This window comes from Triturus cristatus, chromosome 9 (assembly GCF_964204655.1).
Source record: "Triturus cristatus chromosome 9, aTriCri1.1, whole genome shotgun sequence".
In the NCBI taxonomy this organism is placed as follows: Eukaryota; Metazoa; Chordata; class Amphibia; order Caudata; family Salamandridae; genus Triturus; species Triturus cristatus.
Genome location: NC_140592.1, coordinates 698645278 through 698669105, shown reverse-complemented (window position 1 = coordinate 698669105; position 23828 = coordinate 698645278). Strand labels below are relative to the sequence as shown.

Below are 23828 nucleotides of genomic sequence, written 5' to 3'. Positions count from 1 at the left end.
CGCGCGCGCAAGAATGTATTATTTTACAGCGCGAGCAAGAAACAAATTATTGCCAAGCTGCGGAAAGCGGAAATTTTGACATTTTCGCGCTCTCCGCAGAATGCGAAAATGTTAAATTATCGCAATTTCCGCGAACGGAACGATATTTTCGCCCAGGCCTAGTCTTATGTAACACACAAGCAGATGCACAGGAAAAGCTTAAGTGACTGACAGAAACGCAACACTGACACACACACAAAAATTACAGCAATAATGACAGAACATTATACTTTAAGTCAGAGGTGACAAACTCGCAGCGACTGAGAAACAAGAAGTGCAAACAGATGAACATGCTCATAGGCGAGCTGTCCACTCTGTCACATACACTGAATCAAACTGTGAAAAACATAGAACAGACACAATAAAAAAACATAAACAGGCAAACATATTTAATCATGGCAGGAGGCTAGAACAAAAAAAAAGTCCACACACCGGCAAATACACAGGCCCTTACACAGACAGCCATACTCACATACAGACTGATAGAACGAATTATTCCAAGAAGACCCCAGTAGCCATAAGCTAGTAAGATGGACTGCAGCCTTCTTCTTGGTGAAGGTACCAAGGTACCATTTCTTGAAGCATTTAGCACCTAAAGAAGCAAGACAACTGAGTGCGCAACTAAGAGCCAACATCATTCGTTTAGAGGAAAGAGCCTTAAAGTGGAAACAAAAAGAAAATGAAACGGCCATCTTTAGATTTATGGGAAAGAGGATCGGTACCATGTAGGCTACTCTGACACCAGGTATGCAAGATCAAGAAAGAAATTCCTGAGGAGGAGCCTAGCGCGCATCCAAGATGGTCGCGTGAGCACAGGGCTCCCCGGACCCTCGCTGCTCCTCGGAACTTATCCTGATTTTATCCTGACTTGGTTTACGGAATCTGGAAGATGAAGGCTGGCTGAACACTGACCTCCTTTCAGAAATCAAATCGGACCTGGAAATCCTGATTTATGGTGGTTTGAACTTTTGAGGCCCAACCGATGGCTGTGCCCGGTGCGAGGGTGAACTGTGGAGCCGGGGCGTAATTGAACAACAGCGGCAGCAGCGCTGTGCCAGTGGCCGCTCCATCACTTTCGGTTTCACTTTTGGACTTCTGAGGGGCTGGACGGCGGAATTGCTTGGTGCGGCTGGGTGTTTACTTGGCCTCTGCTTGAGGCCTTTGTCTCCGCCTGCTACAAGTGTGCCCATTGACTTTGGTCCCCTCGCACCGCCACATTGCGGATTCTGGTGCGGCGCCTGTCTGCTGTGCCGGTGCCCATTCGACACTTGATCGGCGGTCCCCTTCGGCGAGCGTGGTCCTCATGGGAGGCAGGGGGGGCCCCGAGGGGCGTAAAACTAAGACATCCCTCCGTGGGGGACCGGTCCAGACGAACAACATGGACCGCTACACTCATGGCAGAGGGTCCCCTGGAGCGGCCGGTGCCCTCCCGGACGACGCTGGAGGTGGCACATCCGTCTCCCCGGAGCTGTCCCTGCAGGATATCATGGGCGCCATTAACGGCATCAAGGAGACCATCGCTACGCAGTACGAGGCCTTGGCCCGTAAAATCGACACGGTGGCTATTGATGTTACACTAATTCGGGCGGATCTCTCTAAAACCAACGAGAGGGTTCAAGCGCTTCATGTGCGGACGTCCACCCTTGGTGCGGATGTATCGGACCTGCGGACCACTCTTGGCGACCTCAAGCTGGCCAACGATCAGATGGCCCGGCGGCTGGAGGACTTTGAGGGACGGGCCCGACGCAATAACATCCGTGTCATAGGCGTTCCGGAGTCCTCCGACAACCGCCCGGTTGACCTCCTGGTCGAGGAGCTCATCCTCAAACAGCTTGCCCCCGCTGGCCTGAGTAAGTTCTTTGCCGTGGAGCGGGCCCATCGAGTTCCAGGCGGTCGGCCGCGACCGGGGGCCCCCCCCGAGGCCTATAGTCGCCAAACTTTTCCACTACAGAGACCGAGATGCGATTCTGCAGGCCTCACGGGTCCACGGCCCGGTTCATCATGAGAACTTGTCTATTAACTTTTTTCCGGACTTCACCCAACTTGTCCAGAAACAGCGGATGGGTTTCCAGGGGGTGAAGCGTCGTCTCCGTGACCTGGGCCTTAAGTACTCTATGCTTTTTCCTGCTAAGCTCCGAGTGGAACACGAGGATCGGACTACCTTTTTTGACTCTCCCGCGACTGTGAGTGACTGGCTGGATTCGCTGCCGGACCGGGGTGACCGGCCTGGGCCCTCTGCCGGTACCGAGGGTGGCGGGTCCCCTTCGGAGTGACTTTTGGTCCTTGACTTTGCCACTTTGCACTGTTCGGCTGGGTTTTACTTCTTTTGTTCATTTTGTTTCACTATGATCTGTGTGGGGGGCGGGCGGGGACGGGTCCCTTTCCTCCTCCGGGGTCTTTTCGTAGAATGGGGTTTGTAGGGCGACAGGCACACTGCAAGTTGGGGTGGTTTTTTGGACAGCAGGGGTGCAGGGTGGGGGGAGTTGGATTTGGGGGGGGGTTGGGGGGTGGGAGGGGTTGTTTTGATGTGTGTTTTTTGTTCTCAAGGCGAGGTACTGATTCTGGTCCAGTTTCGGGTGTTGCGCTATCTGCTGGGGGACCTTTGCTCTACTGGAGGGGATGGGGGGGGACGGGTTGAGATTGATGTCATGGAACGTCAATGGATTGGGGGACCGTATCAAACGGGGTGTTGTGCTGCAGTATTTGCGTCGTCTGACTCCTGATGTGGTGTTCTTACAGGAGACGCAACTGGTTGGTAATGTTTGTCATGCCATGAACAGGGGGGGATACCGCCTCGTGGCCCATTCTGGTTTCACCACCGGTTCTAGAGGGGTGGGCATTCTCCTGCGATCTTCACTTCCGTTAGAGATCACCAGGGTAGTCCCGGATGATAGAGGGCGCTATGTGGCTTTGACTGGGAGGTGGGAGGGGCAGTCCCTTTCCTTGGTCTCTGTCTATGTTCCCCCGGGCCTCCAGAACTCCACCTTCTCAGACTTGGGTCGCATGCTGCTTGAGCTTCCGGACAGTCTTTTGCTCATGGGCGGGGACTTCAATTCGGTGGTTTCGGGTGACCGGGATCGTCACCCGCCCAGGGCCCTCCCCGCTGCCCAGGCATGGCTCGGCGGACTCTTGGAGACCTTTGGTCTGGTAGATTGTTGGAGGTTAATGCATCCGACACAATGTCAGTACACCTTTCACTCAGGGGCACATGGGAGTCTTTCCAGATTGGACTATTTTCTTATGCCCGCGGCCCAGACTGCCCGGATTCGAGAGGTTAAGCACCTGGCTCGGGGTATCTCTGATCATTCCCCACTGTGGCTGCTCTTTGACACAGGGACGCGGTCTGCTGGGCGGATCGCTCCTATTAACCCTTGGTACCTGCGAGACCCCACGATTCGCGATAGCCTGGTCAAGTCGATTGACCAATATTTCCTCGAGAATGAGGGGTCGGTGTCGTCCTCAATGTCCCTGTGGGAAGCTTTTAAGACAGTACTCCGCGGACATGCCCTCTCCCAGATAGTGGTGGCTAAGAAGATTAAGAATGAGGCGGTGGTGAAGCTGGAGACTGACATATCGGGGCTGGAGGCGGCCTTGGAGGCGGGTGTCACTCCGGATGGGCTGCATGCCCTCAGCTTGAAGCAGTTTGAATACAAGTCTCTTGTTACTGACGCTGCCAAGACTCTGTATAGGGAGCAGCAGGGTAGGTTGTATGATGCCGGGGACAAGGCGGGTAAGCTGATTGCTTGGCTGGATAAGAAGGAGAGAGTGAATCGTGTGGTCCCGGAGCTTCGGGTTTCGGATGGAGTGTGTGTGACTGAGCCTGGTGAGATTGTGGAGTGTTTTGCTGACCACCTCCGGGCGGTGTACTCCCCGGTGACTGATAGGGATGAGGATGACTCTCGCCTCCTGCTGCGGGATATTGCTCTGCCCGGCTTGTCTGTCGAGGACCGTGAGCGGATGGACGCCCCCTTGTCTGTTGAAGAGATTGCCACTGCGATTCGCTCCCTGCGCTCTGGCAAGGCTATGGGCCCCAACGGCCTGCCCATTGAACTGTATAAATTACGCCCGGATAAAATCGCGCCTTTCCTCCGTCGTATGTTTCAGGAGTCGCTCGAGGAGGGTTCCCTTCCCGCCGACCAGCGTCTGGCTACTGTAGTCGTGATTCCCAAGGAGGGTAAGCCACGAGACCGCTGTGCCTCCTACAGGCCTATTTCCCTATTGAACGCCGAGCCCAAGATACTGGCTAAAGTCCTCGCCAATCGCTTGCTGAGCGTTATCTGTGATCTGATCCATCCGGATCAATGCGGCTTCATCCCTCATCGTAATACCGCTCTTAACCTGCGGCGTCTCCACGGCGTCCTCGCTAGGTCGGAGTACCTCTCCGAACCGGCCGTATTGGTTTCTTTAGATGCCACGATGGCCTTTGATACTATCGAGTGGCCATTCCTCTGGGCTGTCTTGGCTAAATTTGGCTTTGGGGAGGGATTTCTTGGCTGGGTGAAGCTTCTTTATGCTGGACCAATGGCTCAGGTGGTTGTCAATGGGCGGGTTTCTCAGCCTTTCGCGCTCGGAAGGGGTACTAGGCAGGGGTGCCCGTTGTCCCCTCTGCTCTTTGCTCTCGCCTTGGAACCGCTCGCTGCCTGGCTCCGCTGGGAGCCCTCGATCAGAGGGATCCGGTGGGCCCCGGGCTTCGAGGACCGGGTCTCGTTGTACGCGGATGATATTCTCTTGTACCTCGCCTCGCCGCGGCAGTCGCTTAATGTTCTCTTCGATGTCCTTACTTCCTTTGGGAGAAATTTGGGTCTGACGATTAACTGGTCCAAATCTTGCGTGTATCCTATCTCTGGTGGCCCTCCTCTCTTGCCGCCTCGGCTTCCGATCCAAACATCTCGGTCCGGCTTTAAATACTTGGGGGTGTACGTTTCGTTGGATCCGGCGGTTCGCTATGAGCAGAACCTCCTGCTTCCACTTCGGCGTTTGAGGGTGGATACGGCTCGGTGGTGTAAGCTGCCCTTGTCTCCGCTTGGGCGCGCAGCGCTGTTTAAAATGATGTCCCTTCCCAGATTTCTTTATGCACTTCAGAACTCCTTCGACGTCATTCCGGTGGCCTACTTTCGGGAGGTGGAGAGCCTGCAGAGGAGACTGGTTTGGGACGGGCGGGCGCGTATCGCCCTGGCAAATCTTACTCTCCCCTGGTACGACGGGGGCATCGCGCTTCCTGACATCAGACGGTACTATTGGGCCTCCCAGCTATCGGCCATTAACCATGCCACGTATGCTCCTGGATTGAATCCGGCATATGAGATGGATAAATTCCTGCTTCCCGGCGGTAACTATAACAGGGCGCTTTACTCCCGATCGGCTGGAAGGACCCTCACGGGCCCTACTAGGATTGCGGTAAGGATCTGGAAGGCGGCGAATGTAGCCATGGGCAGGAGTGAGCGTTTAACGTGTGCTACTCCTTTATTCGCCTCAGACCGCTTGGGAAGCCTCTGGACAACGAAAGGCTTTGAGCACTGGGACACGATCGGTATTAGCAGAGTGGGAGATTTATGGGTTAAAGGCGCGGTTAAAACCTTTGCGGCGCTCCAGAGCGAATACGAGCTTACTGAAAGGGAGTTCTTCCGTTATGCCCAGGTTCGGCATGCCCTGCTCTCGGTCCTTGGGGAAGGGACCAAGGTCCCGGTTTCTTCGCCCCTCGAGGACCGCATACTTGATGGTCACGTTCCCGACAGTACTATCTCTCTGATTTATAAAAAACTGATCAATAATCGGGCTGACCTCTTGGTGCGTCTTCGGGAGGCATGGACGGGAGATGGGGTGGAGTTGGACGACGAGGACTGGCAGTCCGCACTGTCGTCCCCTAAGGAGGTGGCCATCCCGGCCCGTCTCCGTCTGGTCCAGCTTAAGATTCTCCACCGTGTTTACGTGACGGGTCCCCGTTTGGTCTCGATGGGGTTTTCTGAGGACGGGCTCTGTAAGCGGGGCTGTGGGCTTAGTGCCACCTTTCTCCACATCCTATGGGAGTGCTGCGAGGTGGCGGAATATTGGCGCCGGGTGCATGAGGTTATGGGACAAGTCACCGGGGTGGCTCTGTTGCCGGAGGTGCGTCGCTGTGTTCTGAATGTGTGGGAGCCCAATGACTATAATGCGGCCCAGACTCGATGGGCGGCCCTGGGGAACATGATCGCAAAGAGAGATATAGCGCAGCTTTGGGGTTCCCAGCGGCCTCCCACCGTGTCTGTATGGAAGGAGAACATGGACTGGTGCATGTTCAGGGAGAAGACTGTGTATGTGGCTCGTGGTAAACCGGGGGCATGGGGTAGAATCTGGGGGCAGTGGAATGAGTATCGTGGGAATATCTGTGCTCCCCCCCTGGTGGATACGTCTGAGGTTGCCTTGTCCCCCTGATCCTTGAAGGTTCCTTGCCTATCTGGTATATCCGAGTATAGACCTGGCTCTCCCGTGAACCCCCCCCTGACCTCCTAGTCCTCCTTCTTCTTGACCGCTATCGGGTGGTCGGATGTGGAGTCTCCCTGCGGTGGTCCGACGCCCATTTCATGTCGTCTCGCCTCGCCTTTTGTTTTTAGTTGTTATTTATGTTAAATGTGTGTATCCTGATTCCCTTATGTGCAGTCGGAGCTTCTGTAATGTGCGGAGCCCCCACGGGCCAGTCCTTGACTTTAGCACTGTGTTATCCTTTTTTGTTTCTAGCGGCCGGCCCAGGTGGTTGTAGGCCCGTGCTTGTATCCTTTTTACTGCTCAATAAAATTTTTCAAAAAAAAAAAAAAAAAAAGAAAGAAATTCCTGCCAACAGATCCATTGCATGTGCATACGGAGCCATAAAGTATTTTCTGCCCCTGCGGGGAGTCTAGAGCCAGGAAGTCACAAAGGCCATGTCGGCTTCCTGCAAAAAAACAGGGACAACAGGAAATCAATCTGCACCCGAGCACCCAGAAGGGAAATAAAAACTTGAATAGGATGAAAGTAAATAAAGTGTTATGAACGACTCCTGGCTCCAAATTTAGAAATGAGTTGAGTTGTAGAAGTTCCAATATATACATAGGAGTCGTCAAGAACCCAGTGAAACATACAGAGATGAACAGAAAAGGGCAACATAGTAAAGAACAGTATGCTTTGATAAAAGAAAGAACAAGAACTAGCAAAGCCAAAAGTGCCCGAGTTTAAAGTGCTAACACATGCAATGTAAACACATTAAACTCAGACAACAAGCGAAAGGTGGACTATACAGAAAGCCCCCTAACCACAAAGTAGTCCCTTGTGTAGTTCAATGCAATGCTACCTAGTTGTAAAGGAGTAACTCGAGCAGTTCAGTGCAAGCACTGGAGAGAGGTGTGAAGGATGCACCTAACAGCCAAAGCCATGGGGTGAGAGATGGGCCTAGCCAAGATGTGATTCTCAAAGTCTCAAGCAAACGTTTCAAGAGACTGGCTGAAAAAAAGCCAGTGGTTGAATCCGCAGACCTAAATAGCACTCTATGCATGTTTTAAGAACATGTTTGCTTGACAGTTGTACTAAGAATGATCCAAGAAGGACCAAGTTCTAGTGTACATCCTTGCACGTCCACCTTCCTTGAACAGTCACCTCAGTGTGCCCAGCGTTCACAATAAAGGCTTTGAAAAAATTCAAAGTGATGGAGGAGATGCTCAGTTTACTATCAACTAAAGAAGAAATACAGCAGCTACTAAACACTTAACAGTCGTAAAGCTCCTACAGTCCAACCACAAAAGCAACCACAAATCGACAGGCGACACCTTACCACTCCATCTCAGCGTTCCTGGTGAACTTCCACCCTGCTTCCTGCACAAATTGCCTCACACTTAACTGCACAAACTTTTAACTTAAAGCTTGACAATCGCAAAAAGAAAAGAAAAAGACAAACACTTCATAAAAAGTAACTAAGGGGTGAAAGATTCCACACATACCTGCTACAACAATAATGCCAACCTGTTCAACAGTGTATCATGATCCTCATTATTATGATGATGGTGATGTAGGTGAGATGCCTCACCCACTAAACTCACTGTCACCCCGTCCTAGGCTACACTTTGATGTGACTCCCTCTCCACAGCATATATATGGCTGTCAAGGGTCTGGTTTGGATAGAAACTTGTTTGGTTCTGGCGGTTCACTCTGGATAAACTTTACGGTTGGATCTGGACAGATCTTTGTTTGTATTTGTATTGGGATTTGTAAAGCGCAGGAATCACCCCCAATGGGGTATCTCCGCGCTGAAAAGCAGGTAAGTCAGGTAAACATGGGCAGACAGGTTTAAGCTCTAAACAATACTGTTTTCAGGAGTTTCCTGAAACAAAGTAAGTTGGAGCATTTGCGTAGTTCCTTGGGCAGGGTATTCCACTATTTAGAGGCTAGATGGACAACTGTTTTGCCTCCGGTTCTAAACTTCTTAAATCGGGGAACCACCAGCAGCCCTTTACCTTCAGATCTAAGATGACGATTCGGACAGTAGATTTTAAATTTATCTGACAGGTAGCTGGGGCTCGCACCATATAAAGCTTTATGGGTGAGGCAACAAAGCTTAAAATTAATTCTCTTGTGGATGGGGAGCCAGTGAAGTTGTTGGAGCAATGGACCTGAGGAGGTGCGAGGTGTTTTGTTTAGGGCCAGGCGAGCCGCCACATTTTGTACAATCTGCAATCTGGTTAGTAGGGACTCATTTGCAGATGCCAGCAGTGCATTACAATAATCTAAGCGGCCAATGATCAAAGCCTGAATCAGGGTTCTTCGTACAGAGAGAGGCAGCCATCGGAACACTCTGCGCAAAAGGCTTAGTGTATGGAAACAAGTCCCTGCTGTAGACATCACTTGGTCCTTCATGGATAACAACACATAAAAGAGTACTCCCAAGATTTTTGCCACCAAGGTATGAGTAGGAGCAGAACCCAAGGATGCAGGCCCCCACCCAGTGGACCAAAAATTCTGGGCTAACCCAAACAACAAAATTTCTGTCTTGGATGCATTTAATTGCAGACAGTGGTTCGTCATCCACTCTGCAATAGCTGACATCTCCTTAGTAAAACGCTGATCAACCGACTCAGAGTCCTTATCAAAGGACAGGAGCAATTGAGTATCGTCCGCGTAAGAAAAAGAGTGAAACCGTACTCCCTAATGAACTTGGCATGGGGGGCCACATAGATATTAAACAAAGTTGGGCTCAAAAAAGAGCCCTGGGGCACCCCCTTAGTGAGTTTCAAGGTTTGGGAACGGAAAGGACCAAAATTGATGGTCCGAGTGCGTTGGTCAAGGAAACTGAGCATCCAATTAAGTGCCTGTTCCTGCAGACCAGCCTTCCTCAATAGCAAAATCAGTTGCTGATGAGAGACCGTGTCGAAGGCTGCTGTCAGGTCCAATAAGACCAGTATCACTGCTTTATTATGATCCAAAGCCATTTTAATATGATCCGTAACCCCAATAAGGGTTGTCTCAGTAGAGTGGTTGGGTCTAAACCCTGACTGAGAAGGATCAAGAATGGCATGTTTGTCGAGGTATTCCACTAGCTGAGTGTTAATATAACTCTACGCCATTTTACTCATCAACGGGAGGAGTGAAATGGGACGGTAGTTAGATAACACATCAGCGGGCAATTGAGCGCAGTGAACACCCGTTCCCACTGCGTCCTGAAGTCATATTAACATGTTTTTGTAAAAGTCTTTTAAGGTTTGAGCCATATGGTCCTCAGATCCCAAACTCCCTGAATCTTCTGATGGCTCTAGATCTTCTCTTCAAAATAAGCCTGTATGCTTCACAATGTTATTTTGAAGAACTCTCTACAGGGCATATTGAGCGACATGTTGGACGAAATGCTTTATGAAAACTACAATCTCTCACCTGACCTAAAATATTCCTCTATTTTTCCAATACTTGTGGCTCTTCAACCAAAGATCTCTGCTCTTTGTTTGTGCTTGCAGTGTCATGACATCAGAGCCTGGGCATGCAGAAGAGCCTGGGCAACAAACTCTGCAAGCGCTTAAACATAAGTAAGATTAGTGTGCGTTTTTATTCCTGAAAATACGGACTTAAAAATATATATCTACCCTATCCTTTTATTTTTACAAAGGGTTCTAGTGATTAACACAATGGAATGGCAGTATTGAGGTGCAGCAAACACGGCCCTGTTCCCCTTTGTGCCTGTCTATATGGTCTGGTCAATAACGTGCTCCACCCAGTGAAGCCATCCTCCCCACTCTTAAAGGGACTTTTGCTAAACTTCATATGTGCTCTGGATTAGGTCGCCTTATTTCACCCTACATTTTTTTTGCTACACCTCTGAGGAACAAGCATTGGCATAGCCAATAGGTCTCGCCTTTGGGACCTTATAAGTGTTTAGCCATGCAACAGTTGCATAACTAAACACTTATAAGGTCCCAAAAGACAGACCTATTGGCTATGCCCATGTTTTATTTCCTGCGGGCACTTAGCAGAGGTGCATGGCATCAGTCACAAGCAAAGCTGTATGTAAGGAGAAACAATTCCAGGGCGACTTAACACCTACACCGAAAGGCCACAGGGTGCCGCCACAGCACAATAAATATTTTTAAACCGCGAGTTAGTTCGGGATTTGGGAATGTTGTAGAGGGGCAGCAGTGTTACATTAACCTGGACAGCAGACAGTGTGGCATGTTATATCGATCTGCCATTCTGTAGAGCAAAATAATATGCAGAATGTACACAATACTTTAAAAAGGAAACATGACTTAATCGGAGAAACAAAGAACGCGCAGGAAACCGAACAGAGAGATACAGGTCGAAGGGGGGGGGGGGGGGGGCGGGGGTTATGGGCGGTGAGTGTTAAAGTAACACTGGGAAGGCTGGCATATGGTGAGCACTTTCGCAGCCGCTTTGATGTTTTCAGTGGCCGTATGGCTCACTGAGAACATCAAAGCGGCCGCGAAAGTGATCAGCAGGCTGACAAATGGTGCGCTCCCCAGGCGCACATGCACTGTAGTTGGCAGCCTGAAAAGCACTAGTTTGCACTTCCAAATCCCGCTTTCTATAGCTCTAGCCAGCTAAAGCGCTGGCTCAGGCGAGACCTACAAAGCAGATGTTGGCCCCAAAGTCAGTGAGGCCAAAAACGCCTGTAAAAAAAACGTTTTATTCATATGCGAGGCATGGGGAATAGATGTTGTTTGGCCATACAATTCCCTGCTCTCTTCAAAAACATTACTCCTCCCACCTCTCCTCCCCCTAATTGTTATTTTAAGAAACAGAGTAGGCGAGGTGCTCAAGCTTAGCATTTCCTCCGTTTTCGAGCCATCTTTCCACAATGGCGGACCTTGTGCAGCAGCAGCGCGCGCGCGCGCAGAGTGCCGTACCGAGAGGCATGCCGATCTTGTCGCTATCCCGTCCCTTCAACTTGTTCCTCTTGAAGGTGCCCTTGCGCTTCTTGACGTTGGGCTTCTCCTTGTTCATCTGGCGGATGAGAAGAGTCAGTTCCCGCTCGAACACCTCCAGCTCCCACTGCGCCAGCTCGTGCTCTCTCTGGCGCAGGAATTCCTCGTGGGATTTTTGCTCCAGCGCCGCGCGCTTCAGTTCTTCCTCGCGGCTCAGCAGCTCCTGCAGGTGGACGAAAAGAGGGCAATCAGTTTAACGACATTGAGGAGAACAGGATGAAACTACGGATGCTGACTGACCTCGCGTGAAGAACTAGGGAAGGAGGTAGGGGACTAGCCTTAGCGGCAGAAATAGGTGCTTTCAGCGAGTTTTAAATTTGTATTTTATTTGTTCAGCAATTGACAGCCCCTCTAGAAAGCTTTCCTTATAAAAGTGGTTAAAATAAAAAAAAAGACCTAGTGTCAGCGGGGTGGTTACATTCGAGATGTAGAGTTGTGAGATGTATAGAACCAAAACATATTCGAGTATATGCTTTAGTTTCTATATACAAAAACAAAGCATAACACACAGATTTTGGCTTTTCTCTTACTGAGAAGGTGAGTCTTTAGAGAATGTGTGAAAAGTCAGGGTGCATCTCAGTGCAGACTAAACAGTGCAATCCAAAGGGGAGGGTGAGAGGAATTTAAAGGACCAAAACCTTGAAAAATGCTTGTATTATAAAACAGACAAGGTTTGGGTTGGCAGAACTGGAGTTAGTGATGGGGTGATAACACAGGAGCTGAGAGTAGGTATCAATGTATGAGGGCAAGAAGCTGCGAATGGTTTTGAAAACGAGGGTGAGAAATTTGTAATGACTGCTGCCCCTTGCTAAGAGTCACATCTTTGAGTGAAGATGGTGTGCAACTGTGGGAATGAAACCTTGTAGCAAAATTGATGATTTATGTCCAGATTGAAGAAGTAGTAGTGTGGTAAAGCGACAAGTAAGTTGTTATCATAGTGCAGTTAATTCTTGTGTTCACAAGGAACTGGGGATTGGAAGGAGAGGTGTAAATCTATAATCCTGTTGAGGAGTAACTGAGCCTGACCGTGGACGAGATGAGGGATTCAAGTCTAATGGGTAGAACTGGGCGGAGGACTCTGGGTCTCATTTTGTTATGGGACTTGGATGCATAAGTCTCCTTTCACAAAATTAAGTGAGGGCTTGACTTACTGACTCCATAGGAAGTCTTCAGCTGTACCTTATATTCATACACGTAAAGACTTGGATGCATTTCACAGGGGGGGTGCTTTTTACTGTACTTTTGTGCTATAGACCCCCTGCTGGTGCTATGTTGGCTGTGTCCGAACTTATAGACTTGATTTATGATCTATCTAATTCTCATGCCAGACTAATAGTGCTGGGGGATTTCAATTTATGGCCAGGTGGACCAACAGACTCAGCATATTCATGCCTCACCCAGGCATGTAGTAATATCAACCTGGAGCAGTTGGTGGCCTCGAAAACCCATCAGAAGGGCCATGTCCTGGACCTGATCTATGCCAATTCTGGTCAGGTAAGGGTGGGAAATATTCTACCACAATGTTGGACGGACCATGCCTTAGTCCTTTTCTCGGCCGATCTTCCGGAAAATCATCTAAAGTGTAGTAGCTTGGAAAATGTTAAGATCGGTAGACAATGGTCAAGGCTCCTGAGGAGTGAACCTCTTCCTAGTTTGCTCTTGAATACCTTTCACCTGGATGAGAATGTGGAGCAAAGCTATAACATCTTTATTCAGCGTATTACGGCGTCTCTAGATAAGCTGGCCCCATTAAGAAAGATTCGAGACAGGAAAAGAGTTGCCATGCCTTGGTTTTCGAGAGAGCTTCTCCAACTAAAACTTCAGTGCAAACGGGCAGAGAGAAGGTGGAGGAAACATTATCTGGCATCGGATCTGTTACTTTTTAGGCGTGAGTTGGCAGCCTATAAGATCCAGATTAAAGGCGCAAAAGCAAGGTTTCTTGAGGAGACTTTGCTGTCAGCCTCCAATAAAGCTCAGGCCCTATTTAAAATGGTTAATGAATTATCTCGACCAGCTAGTGCGTCCACCGCCATTCCTGCCTCTCAGTCACTCTGTGATTCGTTGGCTACGGCCTTCGAAGACAAGATTGCAATCATCCTGAGCAAAATGAGTCCTAATATCTCAGTGACTACTCCCATGTTTACACTTGAGGCGGAGGATGGAAGAGCAAGGCTGGATAGTTTTCCCTCCCCCTCCTTTACAGAATTTGTGGCGTTAGCTAATAGTGTGTCTTCAGGCTCTCCTCTAGACGTCCTTCCGCACAAGTTCTGGAAGGTGTTTGGGCAGGAGTTGTTTCCTCCTCTCCACGCAATCTGCTGTCAATCTTTAGGCTCTGCCCAGGTTCCGGACAGCTGGAAGCTTGCAGTAGTCTCTCCGCTGTTGAAGAAGGAATCACTGGACCCTTTATCTCCTGCTAATTACAGACCTATCTCATTGCTCCCGTTCCCGATTAAGATCTTGGAGAAATTGGTCACAAGACATCTGACCAATTTCTTGGAAGCTAACGACTGTCTGGACGCAGCGCAGTTTGGGTTCAGGCCAGCCCATGGAACCGAATCAGCTTTGGTGTCCGTTTTGAGTGACCTTCGTTCGCGTGCCGATCATGGTCAGGCAGCCTTTTTAGTGCTGCTCGACATGTCGGCAGCGTTCGACACGGTCAACCATGCCATCTTGACCAGGAGGTTAGAGGAGGCTGGGGTGATGGGTCTGGCCCGAGATTGGCTTGTTTCATACCTGGCCAATAGACATCAGGTGATTGCCCTGCCTCCCTTCAAGTCCACCATCAGAAGGGTAGGGCAGGGCGTACCCTAGGGATCAGCCATCAGCCCTATTCTTTTTAATCTTTACCTCCGCCCCCTGGTCAAATTAATCAAATCTTTTGGCATAACGGTCACCAATTATGCTGATGACACCCAACTCGTCTTCTCTTTTGAGGGGGAGAAAGCGGTGTCATTGGAGACCTTTCATCACTGTATGGTCTCCACGGCGACATGGCTAAGTAACAACTCGTTGCAATTTAACAGCTCCAAGACGGAGGTGTTGCATTGTTCAGTGGATCGTGTTCCACGCTCTCTACCGCAAGACTTCTGGCCTCCCTCTGTTCAAGGCACGGTAGCAGCAGCAAGCTCGGTTCGTAATCTGGGTGTGACTATGGAACCCAATCTTCAACTTGAGGGTTTCATTGACAAAACAGTGTCTTCCTGTATGGGGCTTCTTCGTACCCTGCGGAAGATCCTTCTTCTGCTCCCTGCCCATGCCAGACCAGAAGTAGTGCGTAGTATCATTCTTAGTAGACTTGACTACTGCAATGCACTACTTCTGGGGGCTCCCATTACGGCATTGGGCAAACTTCAACGGGTCCAGAATTTTGCTGCCAAGCTAGCACTCTCTCGCCGACGGTCTGACTCGTCATCTGCAGCCCTCAAAGATTTGCATTGGCTGCCTATTTCCCAGCGGGTTGAATATAAAGCTTTGTGTTTGGTCTTCCGGGCCTTACATGGTTTGGGACCACTCCCTTTACAAGAGATGTTCACTTGGTACAGCCCTACCAGATCTCTCCGCTCTGCTTCAGCTAGTTTGGTAACGGTCCCCAAAATCCGGAGGAAGCGGATGGGGGGACGCTCTTTTGTCTACATGGCATCTAAGTTGTGGAACAATCTCCCACTGCCGCTTAGATGTGCTGGAGACTTTCTATCCTTTAAAAAACAATTGAAAACTCATCTGTTTCCTAGGATAGAGTAGCTTGTCGCTGTTAGTACTAACTTTTTTACAGGTTTTGTCGGATCACAGCGCCGGGATGCCCGTTGGGTGATTGGAGCGCTCTATAAATATGCTATACATACATACATACATACATACACTCTATCGAGCAGGAGGCTAGACCGCCATTCCTAATAGGAATAGAGGAAACGTACTTTCCTGAAATGAACACGGATGATGAACTATGAACTCTGCCCACAAATAGCAGCTGGACACTGGACTATACCCACAGGGAGCAAACAGTTAGAAACGGGCATTGACTGCCTGACGTTCCACTTAAGATGTATTCAGAACACCGAGTTAAGATCATAGTGTCTTCTGGATGGTCTACGACCAATAAAATAAAAACCAACAAGGCCCTAAAGCAAGGATGTATATTGGTTTTAACCTGTATTTGGCAGATCTTCCAGAATGTTTAACAGACGCTCGAGCTTTCCCCCCTAAACTTGCTGAAACTCAAATTCAGTCAATGCAATATGCGGACGACAATATTGATCGACCAAACCTAAGTCGGACTCCAGCGGCTTTTGAACGCACTAACACTATACTAAGCAAACAACTTGAAAATAAAGACAGCAGAAACAAAGGCGATGATCATCACTAAACAAATAACGAGGAAGGGCTCTTGGCATCTCAATGGAAAACCCATTGAGACCATCTCTGCATACAAGTATCTGGGAGTTTGGATTGACCATAAAGGAAGATAGGCTACTCATATCGCAGCAATGCAAGGGATGGCACATTCGATTCAGGGGGCCTTCTGCAGAGTAAGGAAATCCATGAGTACACCTGATCTAACTCCCCTAATTCGAACAATGGAGGATACATTTTTACCATCAGTGGCCTATGGTACGATAACCTTCAAAGACAAAATGTGGACATGGTTAGACAGCGCTCAGTCAGCTTGCTTCCACAGAGTATTTTTTCTACCAACCTCTACCTCTCGTGCGCAAATCCGACAGAATTTAATTTAACATCTCATGAGTGGCTATTAAAAGCTAGGTTTATAGCCTACTGTTTGAAAGCCAAACAAGCCCGGGACCACACGTTAAAGAGGCATATTTGGACCATGATAAACAACCCAGGATCAAGCTGGCATGAATTTTTACACATTGCATAGAAGTGCTGGATGTGCGCGAAAATAGTCCATCTCCATACCAACAGCCACAGCAGCTAAATTATTAAATAAACAAGCAAAATAATTTTCTGCCCATTGGGACGCACCAGCCCTGAAAAATCTGAGCCACGGCAGTTGGGCGTCAAAACTTTACAGCAGCGGGAGATTGACAATCTACCAGTCATCCCCTTTAAAGCCAATAATGAAGCGCCAACTAATTAGATTATGGTTCGAATCAATTCCACTGCTGGCATACAAATTTGGCCAAAGGTACAAGAAAGATATAGCCACACAATCTGCGGCAAAGAGGAGGAAACACTAGTTCATATATTGTATATTTGTGAGGAACTGCATACCCAGAGAATCTACTGGCTATGCCCCATTTGGGTTATTTTAAATGTATGGACATGTCTAGACGCTTTGATAGTGTATGAAAGGCGATTCAGTGCAATTGGCTATACGTTTTATGAAATTCATGACAGTTTTAAAATCCATGATGAACTCGGATAACAGCATATATCTATAATTAGCTCGCATACGATCCCAGCCACCTGTAATATTCCTCTCTCCTTTTAAGCTGATAAAATGGTGAACTCACTTTTAATTTTAAGGGCAATGGGTCTATAAATTGTAGCACGTTTTTATATAATGCTGTCAAAGTATCTGCTCTCTACTTGATTTTAAACCAATCAATTGCACTGATTTTAAGTAATTGTGCAGTAAATAAAAAAGTCTTTACAAATTATCTTAAATTGGGACCACTGTACTGCATTTTCAATATATCAATCACCCTCTATCACAACGATATGGGAGATAAGAAAACGAGCACATAAAGGAACATTTTTTAGATCTCCATCGACTTGCACTTTAGTTTGCATAGAAACATTATATATAATGGCCACAGTCTTCTGCTTTTACAGTTTTTTTACAGATAAATACAGACAAAGAAATATCTATTTCTCATTCTCTATTTATTCTTAAACATGTATCAAAAAACACGAAAAATATGTATTCTTTTGAATCTTCTCAGTGCTGTAAATGAGAGCTGCCAGACCAGAAGGTGTGCAGAGTGACAGGTAGGAGTGTTCAAAAACACAAATAGGATGATGTTTCCTAATGAAGCTTTAAACAGTTACAGATGTGTGTTTGTACTACTATGTTAATATATTCAGATAAGTTTACTGCTTATGAGTAATGCTTCATGCTGGACAGGGTACTAAAATCCATTAGGCACCCAAATGCAAGTGTACATTTATCGGTAAAATTGATGGGGAAATATACAAGCTGCAGTTTCATTTTTACAATGAAGACAAAGTAATATGGATAACAGATAAAATTAGCAAATATTAAATATGGATAAACACAGGCGTCAATGTCTAAAAAATTAAATACTATAAAACTGGGAGACCTACTTTTAAAACATATTTCGCTAAAGACACACATAAAAGAATGGGTTTTAACAACTCTGCTTTATGAGTGAGATGGGATTTTCACGCGAGGTGGTAGTGTGTCTCGGCATTCAAGTTTCTCAATTTCTGAACCGTCTATGAAGGAAGTCAAATGCTAGACCGCTCATTCAAACAGGACATGAGGGACTGGAGCTCTCTTGCCGTAACAGGAAGTCACATGATGACTATCTTACCAAGACAGGAAGTGAGGGACTGTGCTTCTAGCAATAAAAGTGTTGACACAAAAAAGTTGTTGCCCGACTTGTATATGGATGATGCGTCACGTGACAAAGATGTCTCCTGTTCTCATACCATTGTGTTACACTATGTTTGTGTCATTTCAGATGCCATTACCTACGCAGCTTTGACTATCAAAGATCTTAGAAATCAGATAAAAAAGATATATTAGGCATTTTCACATTTTTTGAACCAAGATGTGAGCCACAGCAGATTTAATTATGCCAATCTCACATTTGTGCGCGGAAATGTAATCTTACGGCCGAAATTTTACTATATGAGAGTTTTGATAGTTTGTGAACATACTGTCCTACAGAAAGTTGCATAACAGCACTAAGGTTTGATTTTTAAATAGGCCGTGCCTTAAGCAGGTTTCCAAAGGCCATGACATTGGCATGCATAAAGCAAGACAGAATTCACCCAAGGGCATCCATTAAGGTGATACACACTACGGCCTCTTTTTCCTTGAGTCCTGTGGTACCAAAAGGTAGCGTCTTGTACAGGATATTCCCTTTATGAATCTGAATAGCCATTCCGCATCTTCCTCTTCTCCCTGCCTTCTACTGTAGACAAGTTCAGATTTTTCATCTGTCATCACAGGACCTGTGGATAGCCATACATACTCCCCTCGGGTATGTGGCCTCCAGAACCAGTCACACTATTCCAGCCGAGTCCTTACCAGGGATGTGACGAAAACACCTGTGTCTCTCTCCTCCAGCCTGTTCACAAAGCTTACCCACGTTGAAATCGTCAAATATGCTAACCCCTAACTCTCACTTCTCTTTTGTGATCTTTAAGCTGTCACACCCACCTAGCCTACTTTTAGATGGCTTTTAACTTGCCAGCATATCTCCAAATAATGGTAAACAGTGACCAAGACTTCCACAATTCGATGCCCTAATTTCCAAATGTCCTTATTTTTCATGTTTTCCAAGACCATACATTTTTCCTTCTAAAAGTCACCAACATCTGGTGACCATCTCTTCTCCACATCTCTTTAGCACTCCTTCCGGTTTGTTGTTTTCCCTTCTCTTAATATCACTTTTTGAACCACCTATTGAACATCCTTTCCATGTGTTGTCACTCCCAGCTATCCTTACAGCGCCCTAGCAATGTGGAATGGAATTTGTCCCCCTTTATCTATAAATCTTTGCATGCGTCACGCTTGGCTTCACCTCATCCCACTTCACCGAATTTGTTTATTAACAACTGTTTCTAACCTCTTCATTCTACTACCAGTGTGTGATGTGTAGTGTCCTGCCTCTCTGCTTAGCCAGTCTAGTCATTCTGTGGAATGTTGACGTTCATGTGATGTATTGGAATGTTGGTATGCTGGACTCTTGGAGTCAGTTGGTATTTGGGCCGAGCAAGAAAGAGGCTGCTCCTGGTGGGGTCTCGACTTATGCTTCCATCTTCATACTTGGAATAAACATCTAACCCTACCACTCGGACTGATTCTTGATTCATTCATATTCACTACAATTTTGGCGACGATTTGGGTGAACTTCTGCCTGCTACTTCAATGGACCTTCAACATTAATGTAACTACAAGGTAATGAACTTCCTCTTTATCTAACTACTAATTCATAAGCATACTGGCACCCAGTGCGTCCCACCAGTGACCACTCCACCGGTCGCCTTGATTCCTTAAGGGCCAGTCCCTGCTGTAATTTGCCGGCGTGCTTCTCCTAATATCAGTGGAGGATTCCCCTTCCTTTCTGCCTGTTCTGTTACCTCCCTACTCTACTACCTTGGAGGACCGTTTACTGCCCTGCTGTGTTGCAGGACTTCTCCCCAACCTAACCCAATTGTGCCTACAAGTCGTTACTGTACCTGCCTACTTAAACTGCAGTGCCTTTCTTCATGTCTCTACACACATTTACTGTTTCGATCTGCAGCCTGTCAGGTTTATTTTTTAATTTGATGCCTGACAACTTTCACCACTGTGTTCTGAGAGTTTTTTTCAATCATAAACCCTCCTCAAGCAAGTTGTGTACAACGCAAAAAACTTTCATGTCCGCTGCATGTTTGATTCTGAGTCCGTGGATTGGGGCTTTCCCAGAGGAACATGTCGAGCGACTTAGGAGCACATTTGAGAGGGCAGAGACTGAGTGATATCTGGTGAGTTGGCATACTTTTGCTGTTTTAGTTGCCTAAGCTCAACTCTGCGCCATGGCAGTTGAACCGCTCCTTACTTATTTAAAAATAAACAGTAGCGCGTGCCACTACCAGCACGCACTTACCAGCACAGTGACGTGGGCATCTCCACTGGATCTTCTGTGACGCCTCCATTTCCAGCTTTCCGCGATCCTCTTTGTGACACCTGTTTCTGCTTCTGACGTTTTGGTGCACGTATGCACCGTGAACCACCCTGCACCAGCGCTATACTACATGCCTCCCTCTTCGGTTTGGCACCACCAGAGCACATTAAACTCCGTGTGTTCCGAGATTTCCTACTCTGCTACGCATTGTGCCAACCACGAAGAAAATAATGTTTTCTTTAGCAAGTCACCCGCGTGTTCTCCATCGTTCCTCCATCAGCTTCAGCGCTTTTTCTCTCTACCCAGACATCGGATTGGTCCAGTGGACCGCTGCAGGTACTGTTTCCATTTCAGTAAACTCCTCCTGCATCAGACTGTGAGTCTTCTACTTCACACTGCCTTCATTAAAAAGGGCACGGAGTTCATGAGTACTTTATTTACACCTCTATTGTCAACAACTTGCAGTTTATGTAGTTTTCTTGAATCCCTGCCGCGAGTCCTTCTGCGTTGATTCGCACAACTTCTTCTTTGCATTTACATTATTCCGATGTGTTCCCGCTGCAAGTCCTCTGCGCTGATTCGCACAGCCTTTTATGTTCTCTTTCCACATATTTACACTGATGGACAACGGTGACTACTTTATTTATTTTATTGTTTTTGGGACATTTGCTTTGTGATACTTGGTTAAAGTAATCTCCACTCACGTTAGCACTGTGCCTTAACTCTTATTTATGTTCATGCACGATTTCCTTCCACAGTGCCACGTTCTTGTACAATTGTTTTCTTATGTTCTACATAGTTCTAGAATGTGCTTTGTTTGCGCTTTTTTCTTGTACTTTTGATTACTCTTGATCCAAGATGCTATGTAGGCAGCGATCATTTTCAAATGGTTACCTATTGGTTCTACTATTATGTTTCAATCTTAGTTCCACAAGTTTAATACTTTATGTTTACTTGTTAATGTTGTTTTATCCGCAGATTTCAGCTTTGTAGCTTTCCATTTCTATGCAATTTTTGGTGATACCTTGAATTGTTCGCTATCTGCATATTCGTCAAGCAGACTGGATTATGGGAATGCTCTCTTGGTGGGGGCAAGGGAGAACCTACTTTCCAGGCTAAAAGTCGTGCAAAACACGGCCGCTCGCTTAGCCTTAAACAAACCCCCGCGGACGGCATCCATGCCACTTCTAAAAGAGCTCCATTGGCTGCCTATCAGAAAAAGGGCACTCTTCAAACTTCTGTGCCTAGTTTTCAAGGCACTCCATGGACAGGGACCTAAATACCTCTTAAAAAAGCTAGAATGGTACATTCCATTGCGACTTTTAAGGTCTAGCAGCCAAAAGCTTCTCATAGTGCCTAAAATCAAAAAAGCAAAGATGGGGGGGCCGTGCCTTTTCCAATCTGGCGCCGAAACATTGGAATGCATTGCCTCCTGCCCCTCGTTAACTATTTTTAAGAAGCATTTAAAAACCTGGCTATTTAACTGACACATTTCGCTGTAGAAGCCCGCCACCCAGGCGCCTAGAGATCCCCTCGGGGATGATTTGTGCGCCATATAAATAAAAATAATAATAATAATAATTATTCTGTCTTCAGTTCACATGTTCTATGTGTAGGAGAGTAGGATCTGCTATCCCCACTTTTTGCTGGTGTTTCACTGTTTTTCGACTTTAGTCTGGCAGGGACCCTGCTATTCAGGGCTCCAGCCTAGCTGCTTCCTCTCTAAATTGACTGCATGTACTTTAGGTACACTCCAGATTGGATTCTGGGGTACCCTTGTGAGTCCCTAGTATATGGTATACTATGTACCCAGGGCATAGGTACCCCAGAGGCCTACCAGGGGCTGAAGCATGTACTGTGCCACCCCTGGAAAGCCATGCAAAATGACACCACAGGTCTGCTACTGCAGCCTGGGTAAGGTGGTGCATGCACCCCTTACTGAGGTATAGGTTCACTATACCTCACCTATCACTGCACATAGTAACCTATCAGTCACCCCTATGGCGGGCCTTATCAATCCTGAAGGCAGAGTACCTGGTTGTATGTGAGAGGGTGCCCAGGCATGAGCTGAGCCCCTCTGCAGCCTTCGGAATCTCTTCTCCGGGGTTGTCAGTGGTGCAGCCTGACCATATACTCTTAAGTACATTATATCTTAAACGGTTAATGCTAACTTTGGACTGACTGCACGGAAACATGTTGTGTTTGGTGTCAAACACCTTGGAATCATACCCCCACATCAGTTCTTGATGTGAGGATATGATCCCACCCTTCTAGAGGGAGAGACATGGCAGTACTGGTATACCGGGTAGAAATCTAACAGAGCCCTGGCATCACAAAATGGATGCTGCAGCCACAGACATGGGTCTGACCTCCTGCTGCTGACCGAAACTTTGGCAGGGGAGGCCTGGACAGTAGGTTTCCTGTCACAGGGAGGTTTAACCAACTCCCAGATAGGCTTATGTGTATTGGGGCTCGGTGGGAGCACTCTCTGAGTGCTTTGAAGTCCTGCACTGCGGGCACATTTGGTGTCCCTGTGCATAGTCCAGCTCAAACCGGTTCAGGGGCTTCCAGCCCCTGCTCTGGTGCAAAACTGGACAAAGGAAATGGGAGTAGCGACCCCTCTTTTCAAACCCTCCCATAGGTGGGTCCCTAGAGCTAGTCCAACCCCTTCCTTAGGTATAAGTAAAGAACCTCTGTAACCAGAACTTTAGATATCCCTGGACGAAACTCTGAAGCTGAATCCTGGAACTTCGACGCTCTACTAAAGACTAGAGGACTGAAGAAATCTCCCTTGGGGTCAAGGAGTGACTCCCCTGCTTGGCAGGCACCAACAAAGCATTTTGCCGGTCTGCATCTCTGAAGCTGCCGCCGGACTCCAAAGTATTTGCAGCCCAGGAAGAGGATTTCCAAACATCTCAGAGGCCGACCCGAGTCCCCAGCAAAGCTGAGACCCGCTGCCCTTGTGAGTAGCGTGGAACCGGAACTCCTGGTCACCGTGCACTTTTGCAAGTGCATTGACTTCTCGACGTCTCTTGAAGTCTTGCTTGGGGTTTCTTGTAGCCCCCACCTCGAGCAGAAGATCCACCGAAGATTGGCGGCCTAGTCACCCCGAGTGACCCGTGGGCCATTTTGTGTTTCCTCTCGAGGTCCCTTCGCGATCCCTGGTCCGTCGACTCGTGAGTCCCTGAGGGGGTAACTTTGAATTTCCTTGGGCTTCCCTGGTTGCTTCCCTGGTTGCTCCAGATGAGCCCTGACTCCCAACCAAGTGGCGAGTCTTTGCTGATCTGCACCGAAGCATCTTTCTCCTTTCTGTGTGGGTGTCTCTTGCCAAGGCTTGTTGTGTCCAATCCGGGCACCGACGCTGCAACACTCGACATCCTTCGTGGGACAGCTCGGATCCAGCTCTTGGTCGTCCTCGACGCCTCCTGGTCCTCGTGGCTGAAGAGTAAAGCTTCACCTCCTTCACCTGAAATCACCCGACATCGGTGGGCATCTGCCTATCGCCTTCCTGGTCACAGGCAAGTGACCCAGACTC

General features: G+C 47.9%; 1 protein-coding gene across 1 annotated transcript in view; it reads right to left on the bottom strand.

Moving 5' to 3' along the window:
• Positions 1–23828, bottom strand: part of MAP3K11 (mitogen-activated protein kinase kinase kinase 11) — a 188153-nt gene that overhangs the window by 29635 nt on the left and 134690 nt on the right. Inside the window, exon 5 of the mRNA XM_085625821.1 lies at positions 11394–11634. Coding sequence (XP_085481947.1) covers positions 11394–11634 — 241 coding nt within the window. The remainder of the gene's footprint in view (positions 1–11393; positions 11635–23828) is intronic.